The 27,427-nt window shown below is 40.4% G+C and overlaps 2 protein-coding genes across 4 annotated transcripts; one reads left to right on the forward strand and one right to left on the reverse strand.

Annotated features, from left to right (window-relative positions):
• Nucleotides 1–740: 740 nt before the first annotated feature.
• On the reverse strand, nucleotides 741–10,428 carry rnf44 (ring finger protein 44). 3 transcript variants are annotated; one of them, XM_061079810.1, is made up of 11 exons: nucleotides 10,244–10,428; nucleotides 6,368–6,560; nucleotides 5,683–5,905; nucleotides 5,350–5,469; nucleotides 4,710–4,883; nucleotides 4,461–4,622; nucleotides 3,776–3,891; nucleotides 3,393–3,480; nucleotides 2,884–3,005; nucleotides 2,695–2,794; nucleotides 741–2,604 (listed from the first exon to the last, which is right to left on the reverse strand). In XM_061079810.1, exons 2-11 carry the CDS (start codon nucleotides 6,472–6,474, stop codon nucleotides 2,542–2,544), a joined length of 1,275 nt encoding a protein of 424 aa, XP_060935793.1. In that variant the 5' UTR covers nucleotides 6,475–6,560; nucleotides 10,244–10,428; the 3' UTR covers nucleotides 741–2,541. The 3 variants fall into 3 exon arrangements, with proteins under 3 accessions (XP_060935793.1, XP_060935791.1, XP_060935792.1); XM_061079808.1 differs by having other exon boundaries at nucleotides 5,302–5,469; XM_061079809.1 differs by lacking the exon at nucleotides 10,244–10,428 and adding an exon at nucleotides 8,269–8,676 and having other exon boundaries at nucleotides 5,302–5,469.
• Nucleotides 10,429–13,144: 2,716 nt separating this feature from the next.
• cdhr2 (cadherin related family member 2) lies at nucleotides 13,145–27,237 on the forward strand. Its single transcript, XM_061079811.1, has 31 exons — nucleotides 13,145–13,177; nucleotides 14,509–14,565; nucleotides 14,655–14,714; nucleotides 14,824–14,963; nucleotides 15,068–15,118; nucleotides 15,205–15,294; nucleotides 15,486–15,575; nucleotides 15,665–15,787; nucleotides 16,350–16,496; nucleotides 16,858–16,933; nucleotides 17,022–17,131; nucleotides 18,533–18,754; nucleotides 18,833–18,982; nucleotides 19,088–19,249; nucleotides 19,331–19,392; nucleotides 19,504–19,747; nucleotides 20,664–20,903; nucleotides 21,007–21,076; nucleotides 21,162–21,746; nucleotides 21,882–21,953; nucleotides 22,986–23,035; nucleotides 23,138–23,289; nucleotides 24,235–24,331; nucleotides 24,433–24,521; nucleotides 24,605–24,676; nucleotides 24,908–25,043; nucleotides 25,782–25,903; nucleotides 26,041–26,154; nucleotides 26,331–26,402; nucleotides 26,741–26,804; nucleotides 26,892–27,237. Exons 2-31 carry the CDS (start codon nucleotides 14,511–14,513, stop codon nucleotides 27,051–27,053), a joined length of 3,879 nt encoding a protein of 1,292 aa, XP_060935794.1. The 5' UTR covers nucleotides 13,145–13,177; nucleotides 14,509–14,510; the 3' UTR covers nucleotides 27,054–27,237.
• The last annotated feature ends 190 nt before the right edge of the window (nucleotides 27,238–27,427 follow it).

Consider the following 27,427-nt stretch of genomic DNA (forward strand, 5'->3'; position numbering starts at 1 on the left):
CCACACCTGTTCAACTTTTTTTTTCTCTTTAAAAAGTCATGCAAACACCTCTGAAGTAGATTTGGGAGTGAGTTAGGTAGGATAGTGTGCAGCGCGGCACGTTTTGAAATGGGATCACAACCGCTATGTCTCAACATATGGTTTGAGTACAAGAACAAAAGTCAAACAGGTTTGAATAATACACTTGTAATGAGTTGCAGTGTACATTGCCTCTTTTCAGTGAATATTAATAACATATTTACTGATCTTTTTTTCTTGCATGCCTGTCGTTAAATGATATAATATCTACTATTTCAGACAAAACAGAATATTATAATTGATTACATTAAAAGTATTTATGGTCTGAGGAAAATGACCAAACTAAATTCAGATATACCCTTTTCATGGCATCCTTTCCATTTCAAATGGACTGTTCTCCTTTGTTTTTTATATACTGAGAGGCCCTGAGTGATATTTTTTTAAACTTACAATATATGCCAGCGAATAGATATGTACACATAGGTTAATTCTCAAAGCTGTGGGTTTAACTCATTAAATGGCTTCTTTTTTTCTCTCAAAGGTGGCACAGACGTCAAAGACTCACATTCACTTAAGAAACAAAAGTAAAGTAAAAGGCAAGATCCCTTCACACGTAAAAGCAAAGGTTACGACCGCCTGTTAGTGCTTAACCGGGGCAGCTAAGAGACAAGAGTGAATTCAATGCAAAAAAAGGCAATTTTTTGCTCTTCTCCCTCCCTCCCTCCCTCCCCAAATATATTCTTATTTTTTGTGTGAACACAAAAGCAGGGGACTAGAAGTCTTACAGTGTTTCTACACCACTGAACACTCCAGCTCTGTGCCATTTAAAGGCTGCCTCGAGCACGGTGGAATACACAGACAGCTGGCAAAACGTGGAGCGTCACCAGTGACTTCTACAAGGGTTTTCAACATTCTTCTGTCTTCAAACGTTGATCTAAAAGCATTCACACTGAAGCTGTACATACAGTTGCTCTTCTACAACACCATAACCATAACCATGGCCTAAGACAATGACCTGACCAAGTTACCAGAATATAACACATACCATACACAAACATTGTTAGTGCACCAACTGTTTCCTTCAATGCATTTTATCTAGAAGAAATAACCAATAAATAAAGTATTTTTTTTTTTCTTAAATGACATACTTTCAAAACAAGTGGAAATCACAAATTATGTTCAGGGTTAGTAATAGGTTTGTGCTTGTCAAGGTCATAAGAAGGCAGATCTGAAATCTTGAACAGTAGGCTATATCTGTATCGTGGATTTGGCTCAAAGACAAAGAAATAAAAAGCCCAGTCCTCCTATAGAGGGCAAGCAAATGTTCGTGTCAAACTTGCCACTCACTGCACATATTGCTTTCTGCACAGGCCTCCAGAGCTCTATGGCAACAGCATACCCTTAATAGAAGAGGACTCCGATCCTTAAACACAGTCAGGGTGGAACCACATGCAAGTCTTCCCTCATGGCGCTTTCTGAATAAACAAGCAGTTCTTTTAGTATGTTTCTGTGTGATACATTTTGTTGGCAATGCTTGATTACAATATTGCTAGTCTGAATCAACAGTTCATGCAAATCCTGGCATGCTGCCCTGTATCCAGTGGTTACACAATGCATCGGGTCTGTGAACAGGACAAACATACACACACAATATGCACACGCAAGTACACACTCGCCAGAGGAACATTGCTGACGTGGAGGGTGGATGTAGCACTTGTGCAGTTATGCCAGATGACCCTTAAAAAGACGCCGTCCATTAATCCATGACTGCTTTTGCACAGATCTGTGTTCCAAAGTGGATTATCTGGGGTAGAAGATAAACCACAGTTGCATGTCCCATAACCTCAGGCTTAACAGAATCTGCATTTAACCACAGCAAGTCACACTTTCACAAGAGCATTGGCAAAATCTAAAACAAATAAAGGGTAAAACTGTTGAAATGATCAATATTATTGCAGAACATACATTATTAACAAGAGAATTTGTCCAACACCTTACACAATCATGCATCTATGATGGTCAGGCGTCGTCTCCAAACACAGATACCCATGTCGAAGTATTCCTATTTATTTTCTGCTAATTGCACAAGGTGTCCAGCCTATGATCCTCCACGCTGCTGACTCACCTCCTCCAATGCAGGAAGCTCACTATTCATGAACACCACGACCAAATCCAATAAAGAAAAATGAAACCCTGTAAACAAAAGCAGCAAACAATGCATTGTAGGGAAAATCTTTGGAATCTGCAACGAGGGGGCAGAGAAAGAACTGGCTGGCGATCCCAGAACTCTGGCTATAGGCTGCAATAGGCAGTGGGTTTCATGAGACTCAGACCATGAAGCACAGCAGAGGTACAACAGGCTCCAGAAAAAATCCTGGATTGCTTATTATTTAGGAAAGGGGCGGGAGTGGTGGGTTGGTAAGCTATATTTACTGGAGGACGCAGGCAAGGTGGCAGGTGTCCCCAGCTCTGGGACAGACTCTGGTGTGTGCAGCTTTCCAGTTCAGCACTCAGAGACAGTTCTCACTCCACCTCCCGGTGAACGTCCGAGGCATCGGCTCGGCAGATAGGACAAGTACGATTGGTCTGGAAGCAAAGACCATACAACAATGAGTACAAAACACAAAGAACTCAAACAAGACAGAATTTTTTATGAGTTTAAAGGAATAGACTTACCTTTAACCATTTATCCACACACTTGGCGTGGAATTCGTGGTTACAAGGTAATACCCGAAGTAGCTGCCTACACTCAAAGTCACTAAAGCACACAACACACCTGAGAGGAAGAGAGGAAACCATTACAAGGATGTAAATATACTGAATATGAGTGTTTTGTTTTACGAAAGAGGTGAGGAAATGACTTACAGCGTTTGTTCAGATAGATGACTCTCCGAGTTGAATCTGTAGGACGGGAGTTGCTCTATATCTGCTTTTGTGAGTCCACGTGGTTTTGCTTCACCCAACCTCTCTGCCAGATTCAATAATGCCTACGGGGAGAGAGAGTGAAGAGAGAGAAAGAGACCTTTTAAAAAGGAAATTTGTACAAACTGATCAACTATCAACTTAGGGTGGGGGGCAGCACCTCACTAGAAATGTAGCCCAATTGTAAAAAAATATCACACATAGTTTTTACTGGCCCTCTACGTGTACAGAGCGCATATAAGAGCATACTGTGTGTGTTCTGGGGACTGCGCTCACTGGCCAATCCCAGCAAAGGTTCAACCTCAAACTGGGCTAACGTTAGCTTGACGATATCCAACCTCAGAAAGGGGCAGCCGTCGACATGTTGCCATACCTGCGTGGACTCCACAGGGGGGAGCCACCTGTATATTTTGTGTGGCTTCATGTGGTTTTCCTCTAACCACCACACTCACCTCATAGTTCTCCATCTCCACATCATCCACATCCAGGTCCAGACTGATGGCCGGGCCCACTGCTGTTTGAGGCACAGGAAGCATTGACCTGAGCGGAGAAAGTGAGCGACACAACCTGTTGAGCAAACTTCACTGTGATCATGAGCAACACAAACCAGCAATGAGCAGCCACTACAGTCAATCCCTGTTTCTGGCACTTTGTCACTCCATCGAGATGATTCAGGACAAGACACTTTTAAACCAAACTCAGCTGCTGTATTCTGACACAAAATAGTTAAACACTGAGGCCAGTAAATTAGTATTAACCATGAATTTACTTATGAATAGGTAACTGCATGATTCATGCTTCTGTATTTCATAACCAGGTCCTTCCATGTACTCACAGGAAGTAGGGGAGGAAGCCTGGGTAGTAAGCTGGAGGGGGAGGAGGAGGAGGGAGCGGTTGCTGCAACCGGTATCTCTGTCCGTTCACTCGTCGGGGCAACATGTGGGGATATGGCTGCCAAGAAACACAAACAGATTCATGCAGTGGTCACCAACCTTTTCTTGCCCATGATCATTTTTTAATTCCAAACATGAGTTGAGATCTGATATCCTGATATCTTCCAAAAAACAACTTAGGGTCATATTTATTATTATTGTAATTTCTGTTAAAGGCTCAATGTACACACATAAATATATCGGACGTTAGATGTTTTTATAAATAAATTTACTTTACAGGCACACACACGTCTATGTTCTTTCTGTTGTTAATATCCTGTTCATTGATAATTATCATTGTCATTACCATTGATGTTGTTGTTACTATTATCATATTATTATTAGTCTGTTTGTTGTACAATGTAAACAATAGAAAAATGAAACTGGCAGTGTCTCAGGACTAAAGTTTTTAAGGCGCTTTTATGGAAAGAAACTGTACGTGACAATTGTGCAAAAAAAGTGCAAAGCCTGTAAATGTAAGACTTTGACGCCAATTTAAGACCTTATATTCCAAAGATACCCTGATTTATTTAATAGTTGTAGGTACACAGCCAATATCCATGTGAAATGTCTGAGACGTTATCTTACCACTCCGAAGGGAAGCTCCTGATGCAGAGGCTCTTGAGGAAGATACTGCAAGGGCAGAGAAGGAGGCAGCGCTGGTGGATGATGAGAGGGGGGGTAGGAGAAGGTCCCTAGCGGGTGCTGGTCCCCTCTTAGGTCAACTTCATTCTCTACCCTCTGCAGAGGCTGAGAGGAGGGAGAGAAAAATAGCTATAAGACTATATACACACACACACAACTTATAGAAACTTGTATAAGATATCCACCACTCACCATGCGGGGGTGCTGAGGCTGTAAAGGGAGAAACTGACTCAAGGGAGTAAGGTGCGGTGGCTGGTGGGGGGGTACAGATGGGTTTGGGTGCAATACAAAATGTTCGCTGGAGATCAGGGGTGGAAAGGCTTGATAAGACACTGGCATATGCTGCATGGTACATGCCTGTATGAGCTGAAGAGTGGGAAAAAAGAAGAAGGGACAAACATTTATTTTAGTCCATTTTCTTTTAAGTTAATACCAATAATCAAACTCAATACTTTGAAACAGCCTCAATCTAACCATGGTGAAAGCATGTTGTAGTAAACAGAGGCATTTCCATAAAACCAAAGTACTGACAATATTACCACAACACCAAACATGATGTTACTGTGAATTCTGTTTCCACAAATAAGGAACTAAAAGAACAACCAAATGATTGTGACTGGACTGTTGCTATTAATAACTGTGGCAACATCAAGATTACAAAACAAATCCTGCATAGTTAGAGCAGCACTTAATTTCTTAGTCATGAAAAGTGACAGATTGCATGGCTGGTATGATGTGCTACATGGAGGCCACTGACATTTGGGCTCTTCCCTTTCAAACTCACAGGAGGAGGAAGGCAGCAGAGCAGAGAGAGCTGTCCGCTGAACATTACCGAGCATGCTGGGAGCTGCTGAGTGTTGCACCCTGGAAGGGGCTGCCCGGTGTGGAAAGGAAATCCGTGGGTCGTCACCGTCGTAACAGTGTATGATATTGGAACTGGTCCCTGGTGCATCTTTTAAAAAAAACAAAAACATGGGAGGGGGAAATGGAGTGAGTCCACAATCTTCATAAAACAGAGAGACTTTATGAAAAATATAACTAATATACAACTGCACCACACTCTGCATGTTTTATAGTAAATCTGTGCAAACATTTGATCAGGCAGGAAAGCAAATCATATGTAATACATGCTTCTTTCCCCACCAGGCTGTTCCGCTTCTTTTACCTGGTCATGTAGATCCACCATGATGGGACTCTGCTGGGGCAGGTGAGCAGCAGGGTGAAGCATGCGTGGTGCTGTGCTGGTGTGGCTGTATTGTCTGGACTCATCTAAAGGAACCTGTTGGTGATGCTGGGAGAAAAGCAGATGGTGGAAGTTCTCATCCTGGACCAGGGAAGGGTGCAGCACAGGTCTGTCTCGTCTCACCCACTGGCGTCTGACAGGTGGACTGTAAGATTATTGGGAAGAAAAATGATCATTGCCAGAGACGGGTCAACACATTTTCCCTATTTCACACCAACCATACCGGGTACAAGTTTCCTTCAAATTCGTTCTTGATTGCCTTGGTCAAGGTGGACAGTTGCATTTCCATCAAAATGTGCTTAAACGTTTGTTTTTTGAATGGTATAAAGTTAAGTTTAGTAATTTACACTTTGAACTATACGTCACAACAACTGCTTAGTGTTTTTTTTACATCTAAAATGATTTGCTATATGAGCATATACAACCAATTTCTTGCATGTGAGTAAACAAGCAAGTCATATTGTTTAGCGATTGGTTATGTTGAAATGAGTTACATGGGGGCTTGAATATTGTTTAACATTCTGTTATTTAAGAATAAAATGTCCATATTGATGTTTTGTCTTTAAAACAAAACTGCAATAAGTAAAGAAAGGACAGATTTTTTCACCTTCTCCTGAGATGCAGTGGGACGCTGCAGGGCTCTCCAAGGAACCTCCTTGGGTTTAAGGGGGCTGTTGGTGGCAGCCTATTTACTGCGATTTCCCATGGTTGCATTGGTGACGTCGTGCAGACGAGTCACACTCTGGGAAAGGAAACTGTACAGTGGAGGCACTTGTATGTGGCCTCAGATTGTCTTAACCCTGCAAAAAAAACCATAATAAATAGATAAATAATTAATTTAGCTTCTTACACTTAATTATAAATTATATTCTTTATCCAATAAAGGTCTAGTCACTAAGAAAATTGAGAGAAATTCCATAAAAAATCATAGTTAGACAGCAGGAATATGCCAGTTAACAGATGAAATGTGTCTGGTGCCAGCCAGATTTCCCCACAAGGATTAGAAATGTTCTAAATTATAAGTATATAATACTTATACAAATAAAACATGGGTTGAAAAAATACTAGTTACATTGTTTGTCATTATTTTGTGAATCACTTAAGATACTGGTTGCCTACTTTGGTGACAATACTCTTCTTTGCAGCCAAGGTTTAACTTCAAACGATGCCATTTTATATTTGCCTTAATACCCTCAAATTCAGAATATATGGAATAGAGAAAATGTTTAAGACCTTATATGGAGGTTATATAGAGTCTATGCATGTGGGAGAGTATTCAGGCAATTATATTTTCAGTTAATCAGATCTGTCCATCATACATTTCACTGCTACATTTAAGTTTCAAAAACGTTTTCCCAGATTTCTTGTAAATGAGGTTAGATTGCAACACTTTACTCAAAGCACATGCATCAACCAACTTCTTCATACTTATGTGGTAAGTAAGTCTGCAAGACCAGTCCAGTTGATTATGACACTGAAAGCAGCATTTCCCAAAATAACCTGTGGTAATTTCTCTGGATAATATCTAATTCTACTGTACTTCCTCTCTCTTGTGATCAGTGCAGTGGTTTTTTCTGCTGTGCACAATAGGCTACCTTAACCTTTAAACCTGTAAGTATGACAACTACCATTATGTTTTTTAGCATTTTTAAATAATTTGAACTTGATTACACTAACTGATTATCTCAATGGTCTTTTAAAAAATGACATAAACATAAAACTACTAATCTTATACAGTCTAATAAATTAATTAATTGAAAATATACTTGAATAAGTACAGGCATGTTTAAACGCATAGCACAGCGTTATCATAAGACAAATACCATTATGTTGGCTATTGCAGGTCACCAGGGAGACAGCCCGAGATCTAGGTCATGTAAAACTACATTTATAATACATGTAATAAAGAAAATTGTTTAAATACACGTCGTTATTAAAATCTTTAATTATGGGCATTACAATGTTACACGTGCTGAGGACCTAAATAATGTATAGTTCTATGATTAAATGGCAGCGTAATTAATACCGGAACAGAATAAATAGGGGTCGCTGTAGCCTGCCTGAACAAAAACATGGAAAGCCATGTGCTCAAGAGACAAAGCAACAACAAAAGATGTGGCAGGTCAAGCGGACTGCTCGCCACCACACTGCACAGGAGGCCACTGTGCAGGTACACAGGTTATTACAAGCCTCACGTAGAGCCACACACACCCCGCTGCGGATACGAGGACCACTATAATTGATGCAGCCGCTACTTCCTCACTTCAGGCGCTAATTCGACGTCCCCTGGCCAAGCTGCTAACTGGAGCCACGCTAGGCTAACGCTTTGTCCAAACACAGCAGCCCTCAGCTGCGGCGAGCTACGTAGCCAGCATGCTAATATGTGGTTAGCACGTCTGCTCGGTTATCACTATGCATTTGCCCGTGTAGCTAACACAGCCCCTCAGCCCAGCATGGCAAGGACACATTTAGCATGCGAGTTGGCTAACAACAGAGTCCACATCTTACTTTCTTAGCTAGTTTGCTTGCTCGCTGAGAAAGGGGGAGATGGCAGGTGTTCCAGCCTCCGAACGTCGTGTCCCATCAATGTATCCTTGCTTGTCACCTCGTCTAACCGACCACCCTCTCAGGACACTAACTGCAGTTGACCGAGTCCCAATCGACCGCTGTTTCCTCCCGATAGATCCTGACAATGTCCCCGACAGGGCTTCTGTTAGCTTGCTAACGCTAGCCAGCTAACACAACGCCTCCAGCTGCAGCCTGTGGGAATACGTCGTCCCCGGGAGCTTCCCAGCGTCCTGTCGGTTACCGGCTGCGTTCGCCTGAGCAGGAGGAACCGTTACACTCGTGAAACGACCCGTTAACGACACAGCAACGGAAAACATTCCTTGGCGCGTGTATGTGCCTTGAAATGCATTGTTATGGCTAAACCACGCCTCCTTTCCATGAGCAACCAATCGGCGGGCAGCAAACACAGACAGCAGACACCCAGACAGTCTACTTTGCTATCAAACAGTTCCTGTTGTTATTTATTTAGTTTACAAACAAAAAGTCCCCTGAAAGTAGACTAAACTTTTCAATTAATTACTCTACACACTAAATACATTTACAAAATAGGATGCATCGTTATAGATGATGGCATAAAGTTGGTATATAAAGCAATAACAGATATAGCTCCACCTGAAACATATGTCAAAGTACTGCTTACAAATGTGTATAATGATAATAATACTAACAAGGTGATACTAAGTAACACTGACAGGACTGTACAATGAGACAGCCAGGCTGTCGCTGCTATTGGCTCCGATGTATCAAAACTAGCAGGTCTTTTTATTTATGTAGTTTATAAACAACAAGTCCAATGAAAGTCAACAAAACTTTTCATTGAAGATTTTCTGCACAAACTAATTTCACAAAATATGATTCAGTGTTATATTTAGCTGTAATTAAAATGATAACTCCACCTAAAATATATATTTGGTAAAGTACTGCTTGCAAATAATAATTGAACGAAATTAGGTGAAACTGTATACAATAAGTACTTCAACTTTTGAAAACGAAAGTGCATTTAGCTGTCAATACCTTTGTACTGTCCATTTAAATTTTGAATGTAGGGCTTGTGGTGTAGTATTTCTGTAACACAGTAAACGATGCTAACAGTTATTCCTCCACTGGCTGCCATTGTAAGCACAATATCATCTCATCAGAAAAGGTGTTCTCAAGTATTTACAAATACAGAATATTTAGCAATCTAAGCATCATCAACCTGAAAAAGTTTGGGAATTTTACACTATAGCATATCTCCTGTGACACACATTCAAACAAATTAAATGTAAATTTGCATTAGATTATTCATATCCTAAGAATTTATTAGTATTTGGTATTGTGTTATTGTAGGTCTGTAACTCTGCTGTGGCCTGCCGGTCTGTTTGGACTGTCACTTGAGCCCACTGTGTCCTACTGTGGACTACCCAGCTGATTATGTAATATTGCACTTGCTTGTTCAAGTAAGAAACCAGCAACGAATATTTCCATTTAGTGTCTTTGCTGGACAGTGAATGCAAGCTGCGAAATAATGTGAATGTGATGCTGAACTTGAGCAGTATCGAGCTTGAATGGGCCTTTAAATGCTTCACATCAGGCCCGGTGTGTCAAGTAAGTGTTCATAAATAATGTCTTCGTGTGTTTTGACTGCCAAGCTGCAAAGCACTGGGACATGTCCAGTCTCATGAGCTGAGCCGCCAGTTCAAAAACAGCCCCTCAGTGAAGCGCTGGGTGAGGAGAGTAGCAGGGGTTTGCCACAGAGACAAGATGTAAACATTACAACATATCGCACTCGGTGGCAGCATAACAAGGAGGGGCTGGAGGTTGAGCAAGATGACAGCCATAATAACCCGCTCAACCACATCCCGGTAAACACGCACTGCAAAGCTCCACAAAACAACATCCAGGCAGCGATCAGAAAGAGGAGCAGAGCTGTTACCTGATTGTTAATGTGCACACATATGATCACTGATATCTCCCCCGTGGTGTTCACATCTCGTCAGGCTAAGTGCGGCATCCCACGGTCAGCTGTTCCCGTGTGGAACATTCCGTGGGTTCCACCACTGCTGCGAAAAAAGGTGCGGAACATCCCCCCGTCGTAATGCCACGACCCTCTGTCTGGATACTGGGTGGGTTTGGGGCTGTGCGACCCCGAGGCTACTCCCCCAATCCCCGCCCTTTCGCTGTAGGAGTCGGTAATCCGGCCCACTGTTGGTTAGAGTTTCTGCGGTTCCCCGTTACACCCCCGTGTCTCTTATTTCCAGAGCTGAGAGCAGGCGCCGAGCTGCCATTTTTACCGTAATACACAGACCAGAGCGGCTCAGTGTGGCTGGAAAACTTGCTTGGGGTTAGGCTTACTAAGACCCTTTATTACTAAGTAAGCCTTAATAGCGTAACATATTTTGTAACTATGAATTACGATAAATGTCCTTTACTTTACTTTTATATCTTTTATATCTTTTTATTTTATATATTGTCATTTTGTTATGTGTAGTACTTATTGTGTATTTATGTTTTATGTTCAATGTATTCACCTTCAACCAAAACAAATTCAAGGTAGGTGTAAACCTACTTGGCAATAAATACATTCTGATTCTGATTCTGATGTAATTGTGGAATATATAAAAAAAAACTGTAGCTGTAGGTTTTGGTAAGTCCCTGTTCATACCTTGGGTGATCTGGTCACAAATTATCAGCTTTAAGTTTATAGAACATGTCCGGAGAGATAACTCTCAATTTTCGAATAAACTGTGGGGGGATTGCTGCCTTTTACACAAGCTGAAACTGAATTTCTGGCTTGAATTTGCTCGATGAAACAGCTGCAAGTTGAATTGAGAGTTGGATAAACAGGAATGATAACGACTGCAAACTTTAAAAATGTGAATTACGTCACGTGAGCGAGGTTGAAGTTCACTGAAATATTTGATTCCATCAGAAATGCATTGGTCTGGAGCTGAATTAAGTGCATTAGCAGAGGAAAGTCAGTCCTGATACATGTTGTTAAATGATATGCTGTCAGAGCAAGAGGACTTTGACAAAGCAAATACATGTGTCGTTTGTGCAGATAGTGTGATAAATGACTCAGTTATGGCTGTTAACAGTGCTGTATTTACGTCTTTGCCTTATCATCCAATCAGACAACATCACATTTTCCACTCAGGGCACAAGAAGACCCACCCCTTCCCGTTGGTGGACTGAAGTGGGAGGAGAGCAATTAGTGCCCAGCAGCTCATGCTGTTGTTCCTCCTTTAATGTAAAACTCACAAGCAAACCCTGGATCTAAAGCTCAATGAATCAGTGATAACGTTTTATCAATATTATGAATGATGTTATATCTGCCTGTGCTGTGCTTGTTTTGCATAGTTTTTAGATGTAAGAAAATGTGTATACAAAGAGAATTCCCCCAAAAGCCAAAAATACAAATGGCTTCAATCCAAAGGAAAATAATTAGATTGTAGACTAGTTCCTCCACAAGGAATACTATGGGCAACACCTTTGTGAACTGGAATGAGAAAAATAATAGTCATAAATAAAGTTTAACAGAATAGAAAGCATATATGTTTTAAAAATATATTATTAGTTATTCATTGAATTTGGTACATTTTCATTACATTATTTCGATCTGTCATTCTCTTTACAAAATCATGTTTGTTATATTGCAAGCTTGCGTGCGTTGTTACTTGTATCATCTTGTCTATGTAAGACAACACCCTCAAATCATTCAATCATTTACATTACAGTCCGATTTTGTGCACTGGAATTGCTTTGGCATCGTTTTATTAAGTTCCACCCATTTATATTGTACATTCACATTGAAGGGTCATCAGTGGTTGTGCTGTTTTTTAATGTTGTAAGTTATAAACCAAAGTCTATAAGGATAAGATTAAGTACCAGATTCCTGGTGAATCAGTCATCGATATCCAGAGGGAGTCCACTTGGATGCTAATTGTTTTATTGTTGGGCTTATTAGTTAATGCTACTTATGCTACCATGCCGAACTAATATAGTAACCATGGTAATTATCCCGTTAGCATTGTCACTATGAGCATGTTAGCATGCTTGTGTTCCCATTTAGCTGTCCCTAACTATTCAGTGGACATGTACATGTAAGGCTTTTAAACATTGTTTTCATGTCTTAAAATATCCCAACTTAAAATAAATACACTGGTCAGCGTTAAGTGGTGGAGTTTTGTGCTTTTGCTTTGAGGTAAATGTCTGATAATGAATGAATCCAATTGGCAGATTATCGTTTGTGTTAGGCTCTTTAATTAGAAGGACAGTCAGAGGGTGGGGGGGTTGGGGTCTCATTAGGGAGGAGCACAAATATGAACAAGGCATCGGTCCAATGATTGCTTCTGATGAAGGGCCGCATGGACACATTGGTTTTCCTCAAATGAGGCAAATAGACTGTTGTTGTTGTTGCCATAGACAATGGAAGCAGCCTTTCAGACAAGAGGTCCGTTCACAGGCTCCTGGGGCTCTGGTATGGACACTGGTGACCCAGTATGGCACGATGCCCTGTATCTCCAGTGGGCTGAACAGACAATAATGGGGAGAGGAGCTTGCTGCATTGGACTTATCTGTTAGTACTATCAGCAGCTATAATGTGTCCATGTGTTAGGACTAACAACAGGTGGATATTTTGCGAAGTTGATCAATTTAGCTTTTTGCCCTTAGTAAGATGCTTTGGGGATTTTTGTTCAACAAGCAAGCACAAGGAGGAGGTTAAGTGTCAGGATTATTGCCAGTGCGTTCGTGTATGTGTTAATCATTTATATTTACGACAGTGTGACGGTTATCACTGGGAGCAACAAGAGCCAAAGGTCTCATCCAGGCATCAGTAAAAGAGAAGCTTCCCTATGAACGTCTTCTGGTAAGTCTGACTGCTTAATTTTATATTTGATTTATGCTTTTTGAGTGTTAGCGTGTTGCTTATAGAGTCTGCAAAGCTCTGTGAGTATAACAAAGAGAGCTAATGTAAAATGTGCTGATATTGTAAGGACAGGGAATATATGTATCACTTAAATCTGGTAAAAACTGTATAACATAGGATACAGTTTGTATTGTGAGAGGAACAGATTCAAATAGAACAATTCTAAGAAGCGCAGAGCAACCAAAGTGATTATACCTCAGAAATTACAGCATTGAAAATCTGTTTATTCTCACATTTAGTAGAAACTGATGAAATGGTTAAAATAAAATCAATGAATGTTTAATTAAAATGTCAAACTTACATATGACTGTAAAATATCCATCTTGATTATGGTCTGTCAAGATTCCCTACACGTTTTTTTCTTGGGGTTTATTTACCTCAATTGTAATTTGTGACATTTTTAACCCTCAAAAATCTCTCTGACTTGAACTATATGTTTTGTTCTCAGGTGATTGTTATATAAAATGTCCTCAGAATTTATTTCATGTTCATGTTTGATCTAAATTATCTGCTGTTCAAGTTTCGGTTTACTTATAATTTTGTGTAATGTAAATCTCCGACTAACCATCTATGTGAACCTCCAACATTATCATTGTTAAAGAGTCGATGAGGGCGTAGAGCTGACACTGCTCTTCATTCTCTGTAAATAAAACTTTCCAACATATTATCCATTCAGTGATGTCACATCATAGCTATGATCCTACTAATCTGGGTGTTGTCAAAAGGGCAATATACTGTTAAACGTCAACCCACAGAAATGACGGCGTTTGATTCCTGTAATTGTTATATGTCTGTTTGCATCTTACTTCCTAAAATGCTTTGAATGTTGTGAGTGTTATTTCCAGAGGAAATGGTATGAGAAAGTGGTGAAAGCTTCATATTTGATAGGTTCAATTCTAAGCTATTGGCTGTATTGGTCTCTCAATTACCCACTTGAGGTGGACTGAAATGTCTCCCAAGTTATTGGATCAAATTTTTGTCCAGCTATTTCTGGTCGGCAGTGCATGCTCCTCCTGACTTTCGTCTTTGTCTGACTGTTGATCTAACGCTACCAGCTGGGTGACATGTTTCAGTTTTAGATGTACTGTCATCTTTCATGTCTCACAACATACTTTTAATTCACATCTGGTTATGATTAAATAATTAATAGTAATTATGGTTCACAAGGTAAACATTTCCAATTAAACAGCAATATGGTCACTGTCGTTGTGGTCACTATTTAACAATCATAGATCTAAAATCTATAATTTTTGTTTTCTATTCATTTTCAGTCATGGAGGGGATCCTAGGAAGTATTCTGCTGTTGTGCCTTATCAGCTTAACATATGGTGACTGTTCAGTTATGTTATTTTTTTTTACATTTTTATCATTATGTACCTATTTACATCTCTAACAAACTTATATACTGTTTCTGCAGCTAATACCAGTCCTACAATCGACAAATTGGTATACCAATTGTGTGAAGACATCCCCCCAGGTATAGTATGTGTGAAATATTGAGAACTGCCTTTATTTCAGTTTTGTGATATTATGCCTCCCAAAATACTGCACAACTTTATATGTTCCACCACTGTTTTTTTCTACAGGTGGCAATGCGTTTAATATAAGTGCAACAGACGCAGAAACTGAGATCCTGACTTATCAACTCACTGGGCCCAATGCTGTATACTTCCATGTCGGCGAAAACACTGGGATTGTTACGGTCGCAAATCCGCTAAATGTCCCGGTATAGAAGGAGATATCCATCAGTCATCAACAACATCATTTTATTTTTGTGTGTATGGGTTTTATCAATTTCCTATATTTGTCTTTGAATTTACTTTGTAATAGGATGAATTCAATATGGATCTTGGAGTTGTTGTCTCTGATGGTCCAAATAAGGTAAGTGTTAGTATTAGTTTTAATCATCTGTTTCATATTGGTTTTGTTCATTGTATTCAACGATTGCATCTCGCTTTGTCTAACAGACACCAGGACAGTTAACTCTAGCATTTATAGAAGCCAACAACAACCCACCCATATTCCAGGAGGGGTCATACGATAAAGTGATTCGAGAAGTAAGTCAAACCTCTGTGTCAATAGTTCTCTTAACCTTTTTAATTATTCAGTTTTTCTATAAAAAAAATAAATATAAACCGTTTAACAATCCAACAGGATGCAAAAATTAGCTTGCACTTAATGCTGAGAGACATTCCTGTGTTGAATTAAATTTGTTCCCTCTTGTTTTTATCCCTCTCTGTTTCATCAGGATACCGCTGTAGACACAGTTTTGTTTATGGTGCGGGCTACTGATAAAGATACTTTAACTGGTGGTATTATTATTTACAGCATTGATCAAGTGAGTTTCCTTAATAAATTTGTTTATTGATATCATGTTCCGATGATCCATAAATATAAGGAAAGGTTCAAGTGCTCTTTGCTTTCTAGGTTACTCCAAATGAGGGATCAAGTGTGTTCAGCATCGTACCCACAACTGGTGACGTCAAATTAGCAGAACGTCTGAATTATACTTCACTAAGCACTTTCTACCGTCTTAGGATCAATGCAACAGTAAGTATTGTGCTTATACCGTTGAGTTTGGATTTGGTTCTATATATTTGTCCTTGATGAAACACAAAATCTCTTCTTCACCTATAGTGATGACCTGTTTCCAGTCTTTATGCAAAGCTAAGCTAACTATCTTCTGACTGTAACTTCATGCTACACATAAATATATCAGAGAGTGGCATCAAGCTTCTCATGAATGATACTATGCAACAAAAGTATCTTGGGAAATTGTAGATTCCTATATAGGGAAAAGTTCTTATGTTCAATATTATGTACTAATGATAGTATCTATCTATCAGTCTGGAGAGCATACTGCACCATTTACAGCTTGATTTATCTTTGTTATTTATACTCTGTGCTTCAGTCATGCCTCCATACTGCCACAATGGAATTCTCAGTTTTTCACCATCATGCTTATTAGTAATGCCATCTATTATCCTGTGAGTGATTGGTTATTGTCAATAATAATATGCAATCAATGATCATAGTGTATTGAATAGAAGCTTCTATTATATGTAGCCTAACATTTTTTTGAGTTTCAATACCTTTGTGTGTTTCATTTCAGGATGGTGGGGGCAATTGCCATTATCAGGAAACAAACTATTTCTCCAGTGTTGTTTATTCCTTCATTACGGTGGAGGACGTCGCAGATCTCGACCCAAAGTTCCTCGGTGTTCCTTATATAGGGAGAGTTGAGGAGAACGTTCTGGTGGTGAGTGCTGATTAATTTTATTCTGGGTACATACAGGGTGAATAGTTTTATAGCCATTATTTAATTCAATGCATTTCACTATTCAGCTAAAAAGGAAACTAAGCTGCAGAAATATTGAGAATGAGGAAAGTGATGTGTTTTCTGAACATTAAAGCATATAAACCTTTTCAAGTAACTACACAATTATGAACCTCAATATGAGTATAATATGTCTCCTTTTTATTTTTTGCTGCAAATCATGGTTTGATATGACACAAAGCCTCCATATTGTGTGTTCCATAAGCAGTCTAAAGTTTATGAGTAAATAAGAGTCTTTCAGCTGCTTAAAGTTTCAGGAAACCTTTTTTTCTTTCTTTGACAGGACACATCTGTGCTTAAAGTGATCGCCATAGACCAAGACATTGGAATTAATGATGTTATCAACTACAGCATTGAAAGTAACAACAACCTACACAAAATAAAACAGTGTGTTGTTTCCAGTGAGAGCGAGCAAGTGATAAATGGTTTGTCGCTCTTGTTTGACAGATTCGACACCAGCTGGCCTGTTTAAAATCTCAAGAGACAATGGCATCATATCTGTGATGTCACCAATTGACAGAGAAGTTGTTGGTGATACTGTTACCCTGACTGTAAAGGTACTGTAAATAAGTGAAGTAATAGTAATGAGTGTATTTTGAGTTCATTGGGTTAAAAAAGAACCGTTGATTTAACATTCTTGTAGCCTACCACAATTGAAGGAATAGTTCAACATTAGGGATGATACATTTATTCTTGCTGGATTTGATGAAATGATCAAAACCACTCTCATTCCAGTATACTAAACATGAAGCTAACAGCCAATTAGCCTTCAAATCCACCAAGCCTCTGCTCATGCTAACATGGAGACGCTGTGTTTTCCTGTTTGTATGGATTGAAGAAACAAGATACACCATGTTAATGAGTTACATTTGAGGTGGTGGCAGAGCTTCTTATCTGACTTTTGGCAAGGAAGTGACTGTGCATATTTCCCAAAATGTCAAATCAAGATAAGATGTTAAAGCTGCAAGAATGTGAAAAATTGACTAAGTACAACTTTCAGGCGCCACTTTTACACTTTAAAACTGTCACTTGCACTAACCACAGCAATAGAAAAGTACTGCCTGGGGATTTCAGAGCAACACAGCCGGTGCAGATGTTATGTGGCTTACTCATGCAAAGCAGGACAGCACCACAGCAACTTACCTGTGCGACATACATAAATATCAGGACAAACTTCAACACGTGTGACCCCTTCACAACTTAAAAAAACATTTAGTTTGAGCAAACTGCTCATTGCTCTTTGATTGTATTTATTTCTAAACAAAGCACTCTACCTAGTATGAGGCTAGGTAGGTGAAATATCTTAAAGGAAATTTTCCTCAGCTTGAAGATCATGTGAGACAACAGGAACATTGTTGACATGGTGGTTGAGCACATGGGGATGAAGAAGGGTCAAAAGGAAATTAATTCTCGACACCAGAGCAGAGGGTATGATGGCAAATAACTCAAGGAGTGACGCTGAGTGAGGGGGCGACATCTTGACAAGGCTTCGCAGCTTTGTCATCCCCCTCTGTGTGGTTCATCATGAGAGAGGAGGAGGTGAGAAAGCAGAAGTCATTTGTGAAGAAGGTGCCATCTTTGCTCGAGGAACCTAAGTTAAAATAATTGAATTTAGGACAGAAGCCGAATCTCCTCTCAATCATACATACAACCTAACCGTCTCAAGAATGGTGTCTGTCTAATCTCACAGAAAACAAAACATGATTTTATGCAAATATTTGGTAAGATTGAGTCTTTTTTTTTCACTTCAAATTGATGTTTGGAAGTACAAAAGCAAAAACAGTAAATGCAACATACAGCATGATGTATTTGAAAATTACACATAAGTTTAGCCGAAATTAATGACACAAATGTTTACGAGTCTCATTGAGTTGAGAATCTTGTGTATTTGAGAAGATGTTATTTAAAAATAGTGTTAAGTTGAAAAAGTAAAAAGATTCTTCTCTGTTATGTTTTAGGCCACCGAGTCTAATCCAAACATCCACGGTATACTAGCCAGCACCACAACAGATGTACTGATCAGCATCCTTGATGTCAATGACAACGTGCCTGAGTTTTATAAGTGTGACGGCTCAAGCGACGCGCTCTCCTGTGAACGAGCAAGCCACTTCACAGGAGAGGTCCTTGAGCACGCACTGGGGTCCATATACATCAACATGACGGTCAAAGATCACGATAAGGTAAGAAATTATGACATTTAATACTTAAAGAGTCACATTCATGATGGAGCATGAATAATCCCTGTTGGATTTTCACAGATTTCCCGCACTAAACTAATCCTGGAGGGAACTGACAAGGACCTGTTTTCTGTGGAACCTCAATCTACGTCGTCAGATAGTATTGTTCAGCTGCTGGTCAAGGAGCCCAATCTGCTGGACTTTGAAAAGATACAGCAAATAGTTCTGCAGGTACGACTTCAAAACAGGCTGTGACATGTTATTTTTCATTTGGTTTTCATATTTGTGCTTTGACCAGTCTAAGGCGCTAATGTGTTGCTCTCACCATGTGTACAGGTGGTTGCCATAGATGAAGATAAACCAAGCGTCCGCTCCACTGCTACAGTTACTATTTCCATCAAGGACGACAATGACAACAGCCCCACGTTCCCACACGACACATATAAACTGAATGTGTCTGAGCACTCTCCTGATGGGACGATAGTGGCCAAGATCACTGTACGTGTTGAACTTATCTTATTTTCTTACCCAGACAGTGTAAGAAACTCTCAGATAAGCTCATATTGTTTTTTTCTCCAGGCAGAGGATCCTGACACAATGGATCAAGGCAACATCACCTACAGACTTCTTCCAGACAGCATGTATGTCTACACTCAAACCAAACTACATTTTATTGGGTATTTTAGCGCAGTTTGCATTTTTTGTTTTCATGATCCCTCACTGAGTGCCTCTGTCTGTATCTGTGTTGCCAGGCGACTGTACTTTGACGTGGAGCCAAAAACGGGCACAATTTATGTGAAAAACATGACTCTGTTGGATCGCGAGGTCAGATCTCTGTATTCAGTGACTCTGGAGGCCAGAGACACAGACGAGAAGCCCGGCAACACAATGCTGGAGATCACTCTGACCGATATCAATGACCAGAAGCCAGTCTTCAGCAGAGAATCCTACCTGGCATTTGTGGAGGAGGGGGGAAAGCTTGAAGTTAAGATTGAGGTAACAGTGACAGAATGATAAGACAACAGTAAACAGCAAACAATCCAGGAGGTTTATTTTTCACTTTCTTTAAAAATACCAGAAAGAGCATTTTTCAACATTTTCATAGATTTCTCAGAGAATAATTCTTAGATCTTGATATAAATATATACATGAGTGTGTGTAATTTGGTGGAGATACAAGTAAAAATCTTGATCTTTTGAATTAAAATATTGTTTCACAAGGGGACTAGTTAATTATGGGGATGTTTTTCATTAATAGTGCTATTTGTAAAAAGTACTGCAGATATTTACACTGTTAGACTTCGACATGAGTGATGGACTCAGGTCATGTATCATCAGTAGCTTTGGGAGGATCAAAGAGACTGACCGGGCTTATGTATGAATGCTCGTGCAACATGTTGAAAACTGGCTTGAGTCCTGTTCTAGTGTGTGCCAGGCTTCACTACTGGAGTGATGCTTGCGAGCTTGTTCAGAAGGTCAACTCAAACTGCCTCACTCTCTACTATTGCCTGCTATACAAACCCTCTCAATTTGGCGGCCTATTTAAACTGCAAAGATTTCCCATTCATCCCTTTGCTTGTGGATGCCTCTTCTGCGTTGCGTCAGTACCACTGCCTGTCGAGTCAGCTCCCCCACTACCCCAGCAGCCCCCTGCCGGCTCCAACAGACGAGTTCAAGATTTAAGCTTATCAGTATAACACAGTATTCATATACAGACACCAAGAGGAGTGAATGGCGTCATAGCTGCAAAGGAATGGCCATAGTTGTGGATTGAGTGGTTTCAAGTCACATACAATTGTTTTTTTTAGAGTGTCCACATGTTTCCAGGAATGTAGTTTACATTACAGTAGTAGTAACATTACATAAAGCATATGTTTCCTAACAGTTTTCTCTAATGTTCCTCATTTGGAAAGGCGACTGATGCCGACGACTCTGATACAGAAAACAGCCAAATCGTGTATGGAATTATGCAGAGCAGGTTCAGTGACAACTTCACCATCGACCCAAACACTGGTGTGTTGACAAACAGAGGCGAGCTGGATCGAGAGGACCTGGACCCAAAGCTGAATGGGAGGATCGAACTAAACGTAACTGCTACTGACAAAGGAACTCCCCCTTTGTTCGCTGTGGTCCCAGTTATTATCAATGTAGAGGTGAGACTTCAGAAATTCATACTAAGACTCTGGTGCTGTGATGCTGCTGATGCTGCCACTCCCTGGTTAAGATGATAACTGTTACCGTCTTCTTTTCCTGCAGGATATCAATGATAATGCTCCGCTATTTGAGGCCTCCTCTTATAATTTCTCTGTTAAAGAAGGAGAAAGAGGTGAGTGTTAAAGTTTGCAAATGGATTTCAGGTGTTCCGAATTGTCTGACTAGATTTAATTTGTATTTCTTTCCGTTAAAATCAGGTGCATACGTGGGCTCTGTCTATGCTGAGGATTTGGACCAAACGACAGACTTCAATCGCATTTCTTTCAGCATAATCGAAGGAAGCTTCGGCAGCTTCATCATTCGCACCTTTGCAGACGAGAGGGGCTACAGGGGGAACATCACCGTGGACCCGGACATTGAATTGGACTATGAGAGCACCCGGAAGCAATTCAGACTGAGGGTAGAGGCAATAGATCTTGAGCAAAAGATAGCTGTAACCACGGTAGATGTGTACGTGCTGGACGTGAACGACGAGAGGCCTGAGTTCACGCCGACGGGGCCTGTGACGGTGAAAGAGAACACCACTGTCAGTGGGGTCATTGGGAGTTTCACAGGTCAGGACAAAGACGGAAATCACTCACTGGTTTATGAACTGGAATCCATGAAATGCAGATGCAACGGCTCTCTGGTATCCTGCAGCTGGTTTATCCTCGATCCGACGGGGGAAGTCAGACTCAACCTGTCGTACACAGTGGACTATGAAGAGTGTGACCAGGCGGTGATCGAGGCCCAGGTGGTGGACGAGTTCACAGAGAAGGGGGAAAACAACAGTGTTACAACAGGTCAGAACTGGGCTGTTCAGCGATAACAAAATAATAATTGAATCAAATAATCGAATCAAAGCAGTAAAAGCATAGTAAAGGCATAAAATCATCAAACACACTCTGTTCACCATGCTTTACTTTACTCTTTTTCAGGAGAGCTGGTGATCGACATCGTAGACATCAACGACAACGCTCCTGAATTCATTCCCTCAGATTCTGTATTTGGTTTGTAGTTATTTTACACTTGTGACAATTTAAAGAGGAATTCTTGTATTTTTCAACCTGGGTGATATGTTCATAAATGTGGGTGCTGTCGTGTTAGTGTGAAGGAGCAATCTTCACAAAGACTGTTAACCGAGCATGGCCTGCCGGTCTGTGTCCCTACAATAACATTCCTCCAGGTACAAACATCCATCACTTCAGGTCCTATCGACTACAATATGCTTCTTCTCTGTGGCTGAGGAGGTAGAGCAGTCTTTCTTCAACCAGAAGGTCCCAAATTGCCCCTCATAGAAAAAGTGCTCCCCATAGATATACTGTATGAATGTGTGTGTGAATGGATGAATGGCAGTAACCAGTACTGTAAGTGCTTTGAGTGGTACATCCTGACTAGAAAAACGATATATAAATACAGACCATTTACTTTTTAATATATAATATTCAAACATATGATGTACAAAAATACCACATCTACCCTTTTTAGAGAAGAAAAGGAAGACTTCCTTTGTCTCGTCAGACCTCAGGGGATTATTCATCCCCTTCTTTTTAAAGATGTGGTCCTTTCTAAATTCTGTAGTAGGAATTATCCATGACACAATTCACTTAGATGTTGGCGCTCCCCATCAGCTCTTCTTCAGCAGACATGCTTGATGAAGAACAAGATAAAGGATGAACTTTCCCAGCTGGTTGACCATCCCGAGAAAGCTCCTCAACTCACTAACATTTGTGGGCTCTTAATTTGGAGGATGATCAAATTGGAACTGGCCGCAAGGGGTAATACATGTTGTATACCTGGCTGATTCTTCTGTAAGATAGACGCACCTTCTTGCCATCTTTCTTGGGCATGACCACCATTCCAGCGCACCGGTTAGTTTGTCCAACCACACTGTTGCACTTGCCCCATTAGATTACATTGTAGCCAGCGGATATGATCTATTGGACCGAGAGTCATTTATGTACACACCCACAATTATAATCAAAGGTATCCTTTAACTTGGGGACTGTCTGTTCTAATACCCCTTCCTTTCCCCTCTTTAGTTGTGGTGTCTGAAAGTGCAAGTAAAGGGACGTCAGTTGCAGGAGTCACTGTGAGTATGAAAGGGATAAAATACCAAATGTGATTTCAGCTTGTTATAACATATGTAAAATGACCTCCAAGCATTCTTGCTTGTATCTCACACTGCTCTCAGGCTATAGATGGTGATTCTGGAGTTAACAGGCAGATTGACTTTAAAGTAGAACTAGTCCAGTTCGAAGACACCAGCAATCGCACAACTGGCATGAGGATGCTGTTTGAGGCCGTCACCACACAGCAGAAGGATATTTATGTTGGGATTATTCAGTGAGTAAACAATAATCCATCAGCATCATACAAGTTAGTACAAATCATTCAGCTCTCAACATGTACTGTATGTGGATTCTGTCACAACTTTTGGTGCGTGTGTGAGTTAGTGTGTGTGTGTGTGTGTGTTTGGGTTGCATTTTAAGTGACTGTTAATATCGATAGTTTAAAAGTCAGTTAAAAAACTACACAGTGATGTTTTTTCACCAATCATTACAGATGCAAAATGTTCACAAAAAGACAAGAGTGCCAGGGCTACACAATTAAACACTTTGTTATATACCTTCACGTTGTAAATAAAGTATTTAAAAAGAAGAAAAAGTCACTACAAAGAGATTCAGAAAGTAGCTGAAAAAGAGAGACAGAAAAAGAGCATATGCGGTGTGCCCGGACTTGAATGTCCAGAGGAGAATGAGATCCAACATTTAGACAAAAAAATGGTCTTAATGACGCTGTTTCGAATCGAATTTGAATGTCGAGGATGACACCACAGGAGCCATAGGAGGCATAATATTTAGTTGCTTTTTGCATTTGAAGAAGTGGTCACCAATTACTTTACATTTCATTGTACTTGGCTGCAATGCTGTTTACCACTGAAACTCCTGAAGTGTTTTGGGGACTCAGACACTTGACCCACCCCTCCATCTGCACAGTGGTGAGTTGATAATGAGTGAATTATCATTTTTGGGTGAACTCTCCCTTTGACATTACATTTTAGAACAGAAACAAAACAGCCAGAGTCGACACAAAGAGTGAGATAGAAAACAAGAGACCAACAGAAACAAAATTGTGTAGCTGAAAAAGTCCCTTAACCATAATAAAGTGAAACAACACAAAACAATCCACAAAAAGACAGACAACAATAAAGAAGACAGACACAAGGCCTTTTACGTGTCTGTACTTGGTGTCTGTGTCAACTCTTATGTTTTCTTCAACTTTCCACAGAACTACTGAGGGACTAGAAATGTCACTGAAGGGGAAATATTTAGTAACGGTGTCTGCAACTGATACTGGTGGCATCTCCAGCAACACCGTACTGGAGGTAAGGGGATGAAATTAAATGAGGCCTTAGCTTGTCTGTCTTTGTAAACACCAGAGTGACAAAAACTGCAGCCTGTATTTATACTGTTTGTTATATTGCAGATTTTCTCAGTTGATGAAACGTATAAAGTCGAGCTTCAGTTTACAAGAACTGTAGCGCAAGTTGAACAGGATCGCGATAAAATCATCAGGTAAACATATTCATCTGAGGATGGAGAACTTAATACTGTTCTCATTAATGAATGAGTATTTTCTCTGATCTCTCCATGTCCAGGTCGCTCATTGCTGCCACCAAAGCTGCTGTTGAAGTTGTCGCAATCAGGGATGAAACTGATGACACATCCAGGCAAGTTCACCGCTAACTTCACATCACCTTACATCAGAATACAGTCATAAAAACACTGGCTGTTGACAGAAACTCTACTTGTCGACATTCAGTTTTTGTCCACTAGGTGGGGCAAGTCTGCCTGAAAACAGTCATATTATGGAGGATCCCTTATTTGATGTTGGTAGTTGATGATAAGGATTTTAGATTTGTAAGCCTAAGTGCAATCTTTAAAGTGTTTTGTCCTCTCAGAGCTTCACCTATCACTGTGATGGTGACGTACTTCGTCTACTCCAACGGGACAGCTCTCACCTCCAATGAAGTGGAGGGGATGGTCTCTGTTCCTGAGCATTATCCTGTACTGGCAGACCTTGGCCTCAGATACATTGTAAGTAATAATTTAAATTATTGTTATTATTAACAAATTAAATACAATTTCTGTGAGCTCGTTGTACTCTCTTGAAGATACACTCTGAAAAATAAAACCATCAGTAAGTTGTAAAATCAGAACTAGACGAAAGCACACCTACAAAAATGTGTCTTTAAGTTAGATTTATAAGAGGATAAGGACTTTGCCTCAGGGAGATTGTTTCAAAAGAATAGGAGCCCTGACAGAAAAGGCCCGGTCACCTCTGGGCCTTCACTTAGGACGTCGGGTTACAACAGGGCATATGTGGTATCAAAAGATCTGAATTGTCAAGGCTCCATTTTAATCGTTTATTAGAGATCTGATGATAGACAACCTTCTCTATCTGTTATAAAAAGTTTTACCCATTCCTAAAAATGTCCATTGCACCCTTACAAAGGCTTCCTCTGTATCTAACGACAAGAAACCTGTCTCTGGAACCTGTAGATGTAATATGTCTCAACGCCTTCCTACACTGTACGACTGAATTCTGACTATATCTTAATATATTAGAAAAAATCATCAAAAGTTATGAGCTTATTGCAGAAATCCAAGATTATTCACAAATAAAGATGAAACAATGATAATTACAGTTTGTTTTTATCTTATTATGTCTATAGTGATATATATCGTTAGATCTGACAGCGGCAGGTGTAATTGAAACCTCATAGGTCTACAGTCAACAACATACTAATGACCGATTTCTTCCTTGTGTTTCAGGGGCAGCCTCCTACGACCGTAGTACCAGTAGATACTTTGAAGTACGTTCTGTTCGGGATGGTGGGAGGCCTCATCATCGTGCTGGGGATCCTCACCACCTCTCTCATGTGCACCCGCAGAAAGTAAGAAACAGGGGAATAAAGTTAGGGACGGGAGCAAAACATGCTGTCTGTCCCGGCAAAGACCCATGTCTTATAATTTTAAAAGTATTGTGAGAGGTTTGGTTTCGGTTGATGTATGTGCTCGCTTCATATTACAGCTACGGGAGGAAGCTAAAGGCCGCTAAAGCTATGAATTCTGCGTCCATGGTGACGTCTGACAACCAGAAGGGTGGCGCTGTGGTGCCTGGAACCAACAAGTACACCATGGAGGGGTGAGGAGTCAACAGCATCTCAATGACAAAGGAATATGAACATTGAACAACAATGATCAATAGGAAATATGAGTTACCTCAGATCCTGTTTATATTACTTTGCTCTGGGGAGTGGTGTGTGTGAAAAGTGCTCTACTAATGAAATCTGATTGATTAAATCGACTATTCCCTGACAGAGCCAATCCAGTTCTCAACCTCCACATGGTCCTGGACTTGGATGAGGAGAGCTCAGATGTGGACAAAGTCAGGTAAAGATGCCCCTCCTGACCGTTGTGCTCATCTCCATCTGCCGATGGTAGTTATTTGCTTGGTGACCGCGGTTTGACAAGGCGGTGGCTCACAGTGACACGTAGCCTCTCTCTCGGCTCTCTGGTTAGCTACTGGGACGGTTTCCAGGTGAACATTTTGTCACAGTCTGCTCACGCCAGCATGTTGTGACACAGAGCTGGTTCCAGCTCCAACAGTGTCATGTGACCTGCAGCTAAACCAAACACCTCTACAATGATTTGAGAAAAGAAACACTGTCTTTAGGAAATGACTGAGTCTGAGTTCTAGGAATAATTTGATATTTCTCTTTTCACCTAAGTCTCAATTCCCTCGACCTCTCTGAAGACATGGGCCTTCCTGGAAATCATATAAAAACAAACATGGTGAGATTACATCTTAAATTTGTTTTAACTTTTTCTTAAACAAATTGAGTTCTTATTATATATTAATTCTATCCTGCTCCTCATCAGTTGATGATCGAGGAGGAAGAGGAAGAGGAGGAGGAGGAGAACTACAGCGGACCACCAGCGTACATTGAGCCTCTGGGGGCTGCGCTGGCCCATCGGGGACAGAAGAGAGACCAACCTCAAGTGGGTTATAGTAACCCGGCCTTCAGCACCACAGACCTGTGATGGAGAGAATGTAGAGAGAGGCACCAAGCTCAGGCTTCAGATGGACACATGTTGCGTCTCTGACTAGATCGACCAAATAACGAATCAAACACATAGGGTCTTGTCTTGTGCCTGGCCAAACAGAAATTTCCTTTCTAGTTGTCATTTTCCCATATTGCGCCGCGTTTTAAATAGTAAATGCACTTGCACCATGTTCTTAGATCTTTAAAATAGAGCATATAGTTTTGCATTAAGAGCTTGTCTTTATATGATTTTGTGTTCTGACCAATATTAAGTAAATATAATATTATTTAGATTCTACGTTGAATTTTGCATCTGAAGTGAGTTTGCTTTGACTAAACATTAAATTTAAGAAAAAATGAAAAGGGAAACCA

This window comes from Limanda limanda, chromosome 10, assembly GCF_963576545.1.
Source record: "Limanda limanda chromosome 10, fLimLim1.1, whole genome shotgun sequence".
NCBI lineage: Eukaryota > Metazoa > Chordata > Actinopteri > Pleuronectiformes > Pleuronectidae > Limanda > Limanda limanda.

What these genes read in the sequence shown, in the direction of transcription:
- rnf44 (XM_061079808.1), bottom strand. Translation starts at nt 6,474, where the DNA reads ATGCAACCATGGGAAATCGCAGTAAATAGGCTGCCACCAACAGCCCCC. An exon ending in TGGTGGATCTACATGACCAG is followed by an intron (nt 5,470 to 5,682) that starts GTAAAAGAAGCG and finishes TTTTTTTAAAAG; the next exon opens with ATGCACCAGGGACCAGTTCC. An exon ending in AGCCTCAGCACCCCCGCATG is followed by an intron (nt 4,623 to 4,709) that starts GTGAGTGGTGGA and finishes CCCTCCTCTCAG; the next exon opens with CCTCTGCAGAGGGTAGAGAA.
- cdhr2 (XM_061079811.1), top strand. Translation starts at nt 14,511, where the DNA reads ATGGAGGGGATCCTAGGAAGTATTCTGCTGTTGTGCCTTATCAGCTTA. An exon ending in GATCGCGATAAAATCATCAG is followed by an intron (nt 24,522 to 24,604) that starts GTAAACATATTC and finishes CTCCATGTCCAG; the next exon opens with GTCGCTCATTGCTGCCACCA. An exon ending in ACCTTGGCCTCAGATACATT is followed by an intron (nt 25,044 to 25,781) that starts GTAAGTAATAAT and finishes CTTGTGTTTCAG; the next exon opens with GGGCAGCCTCCTACGACCGT.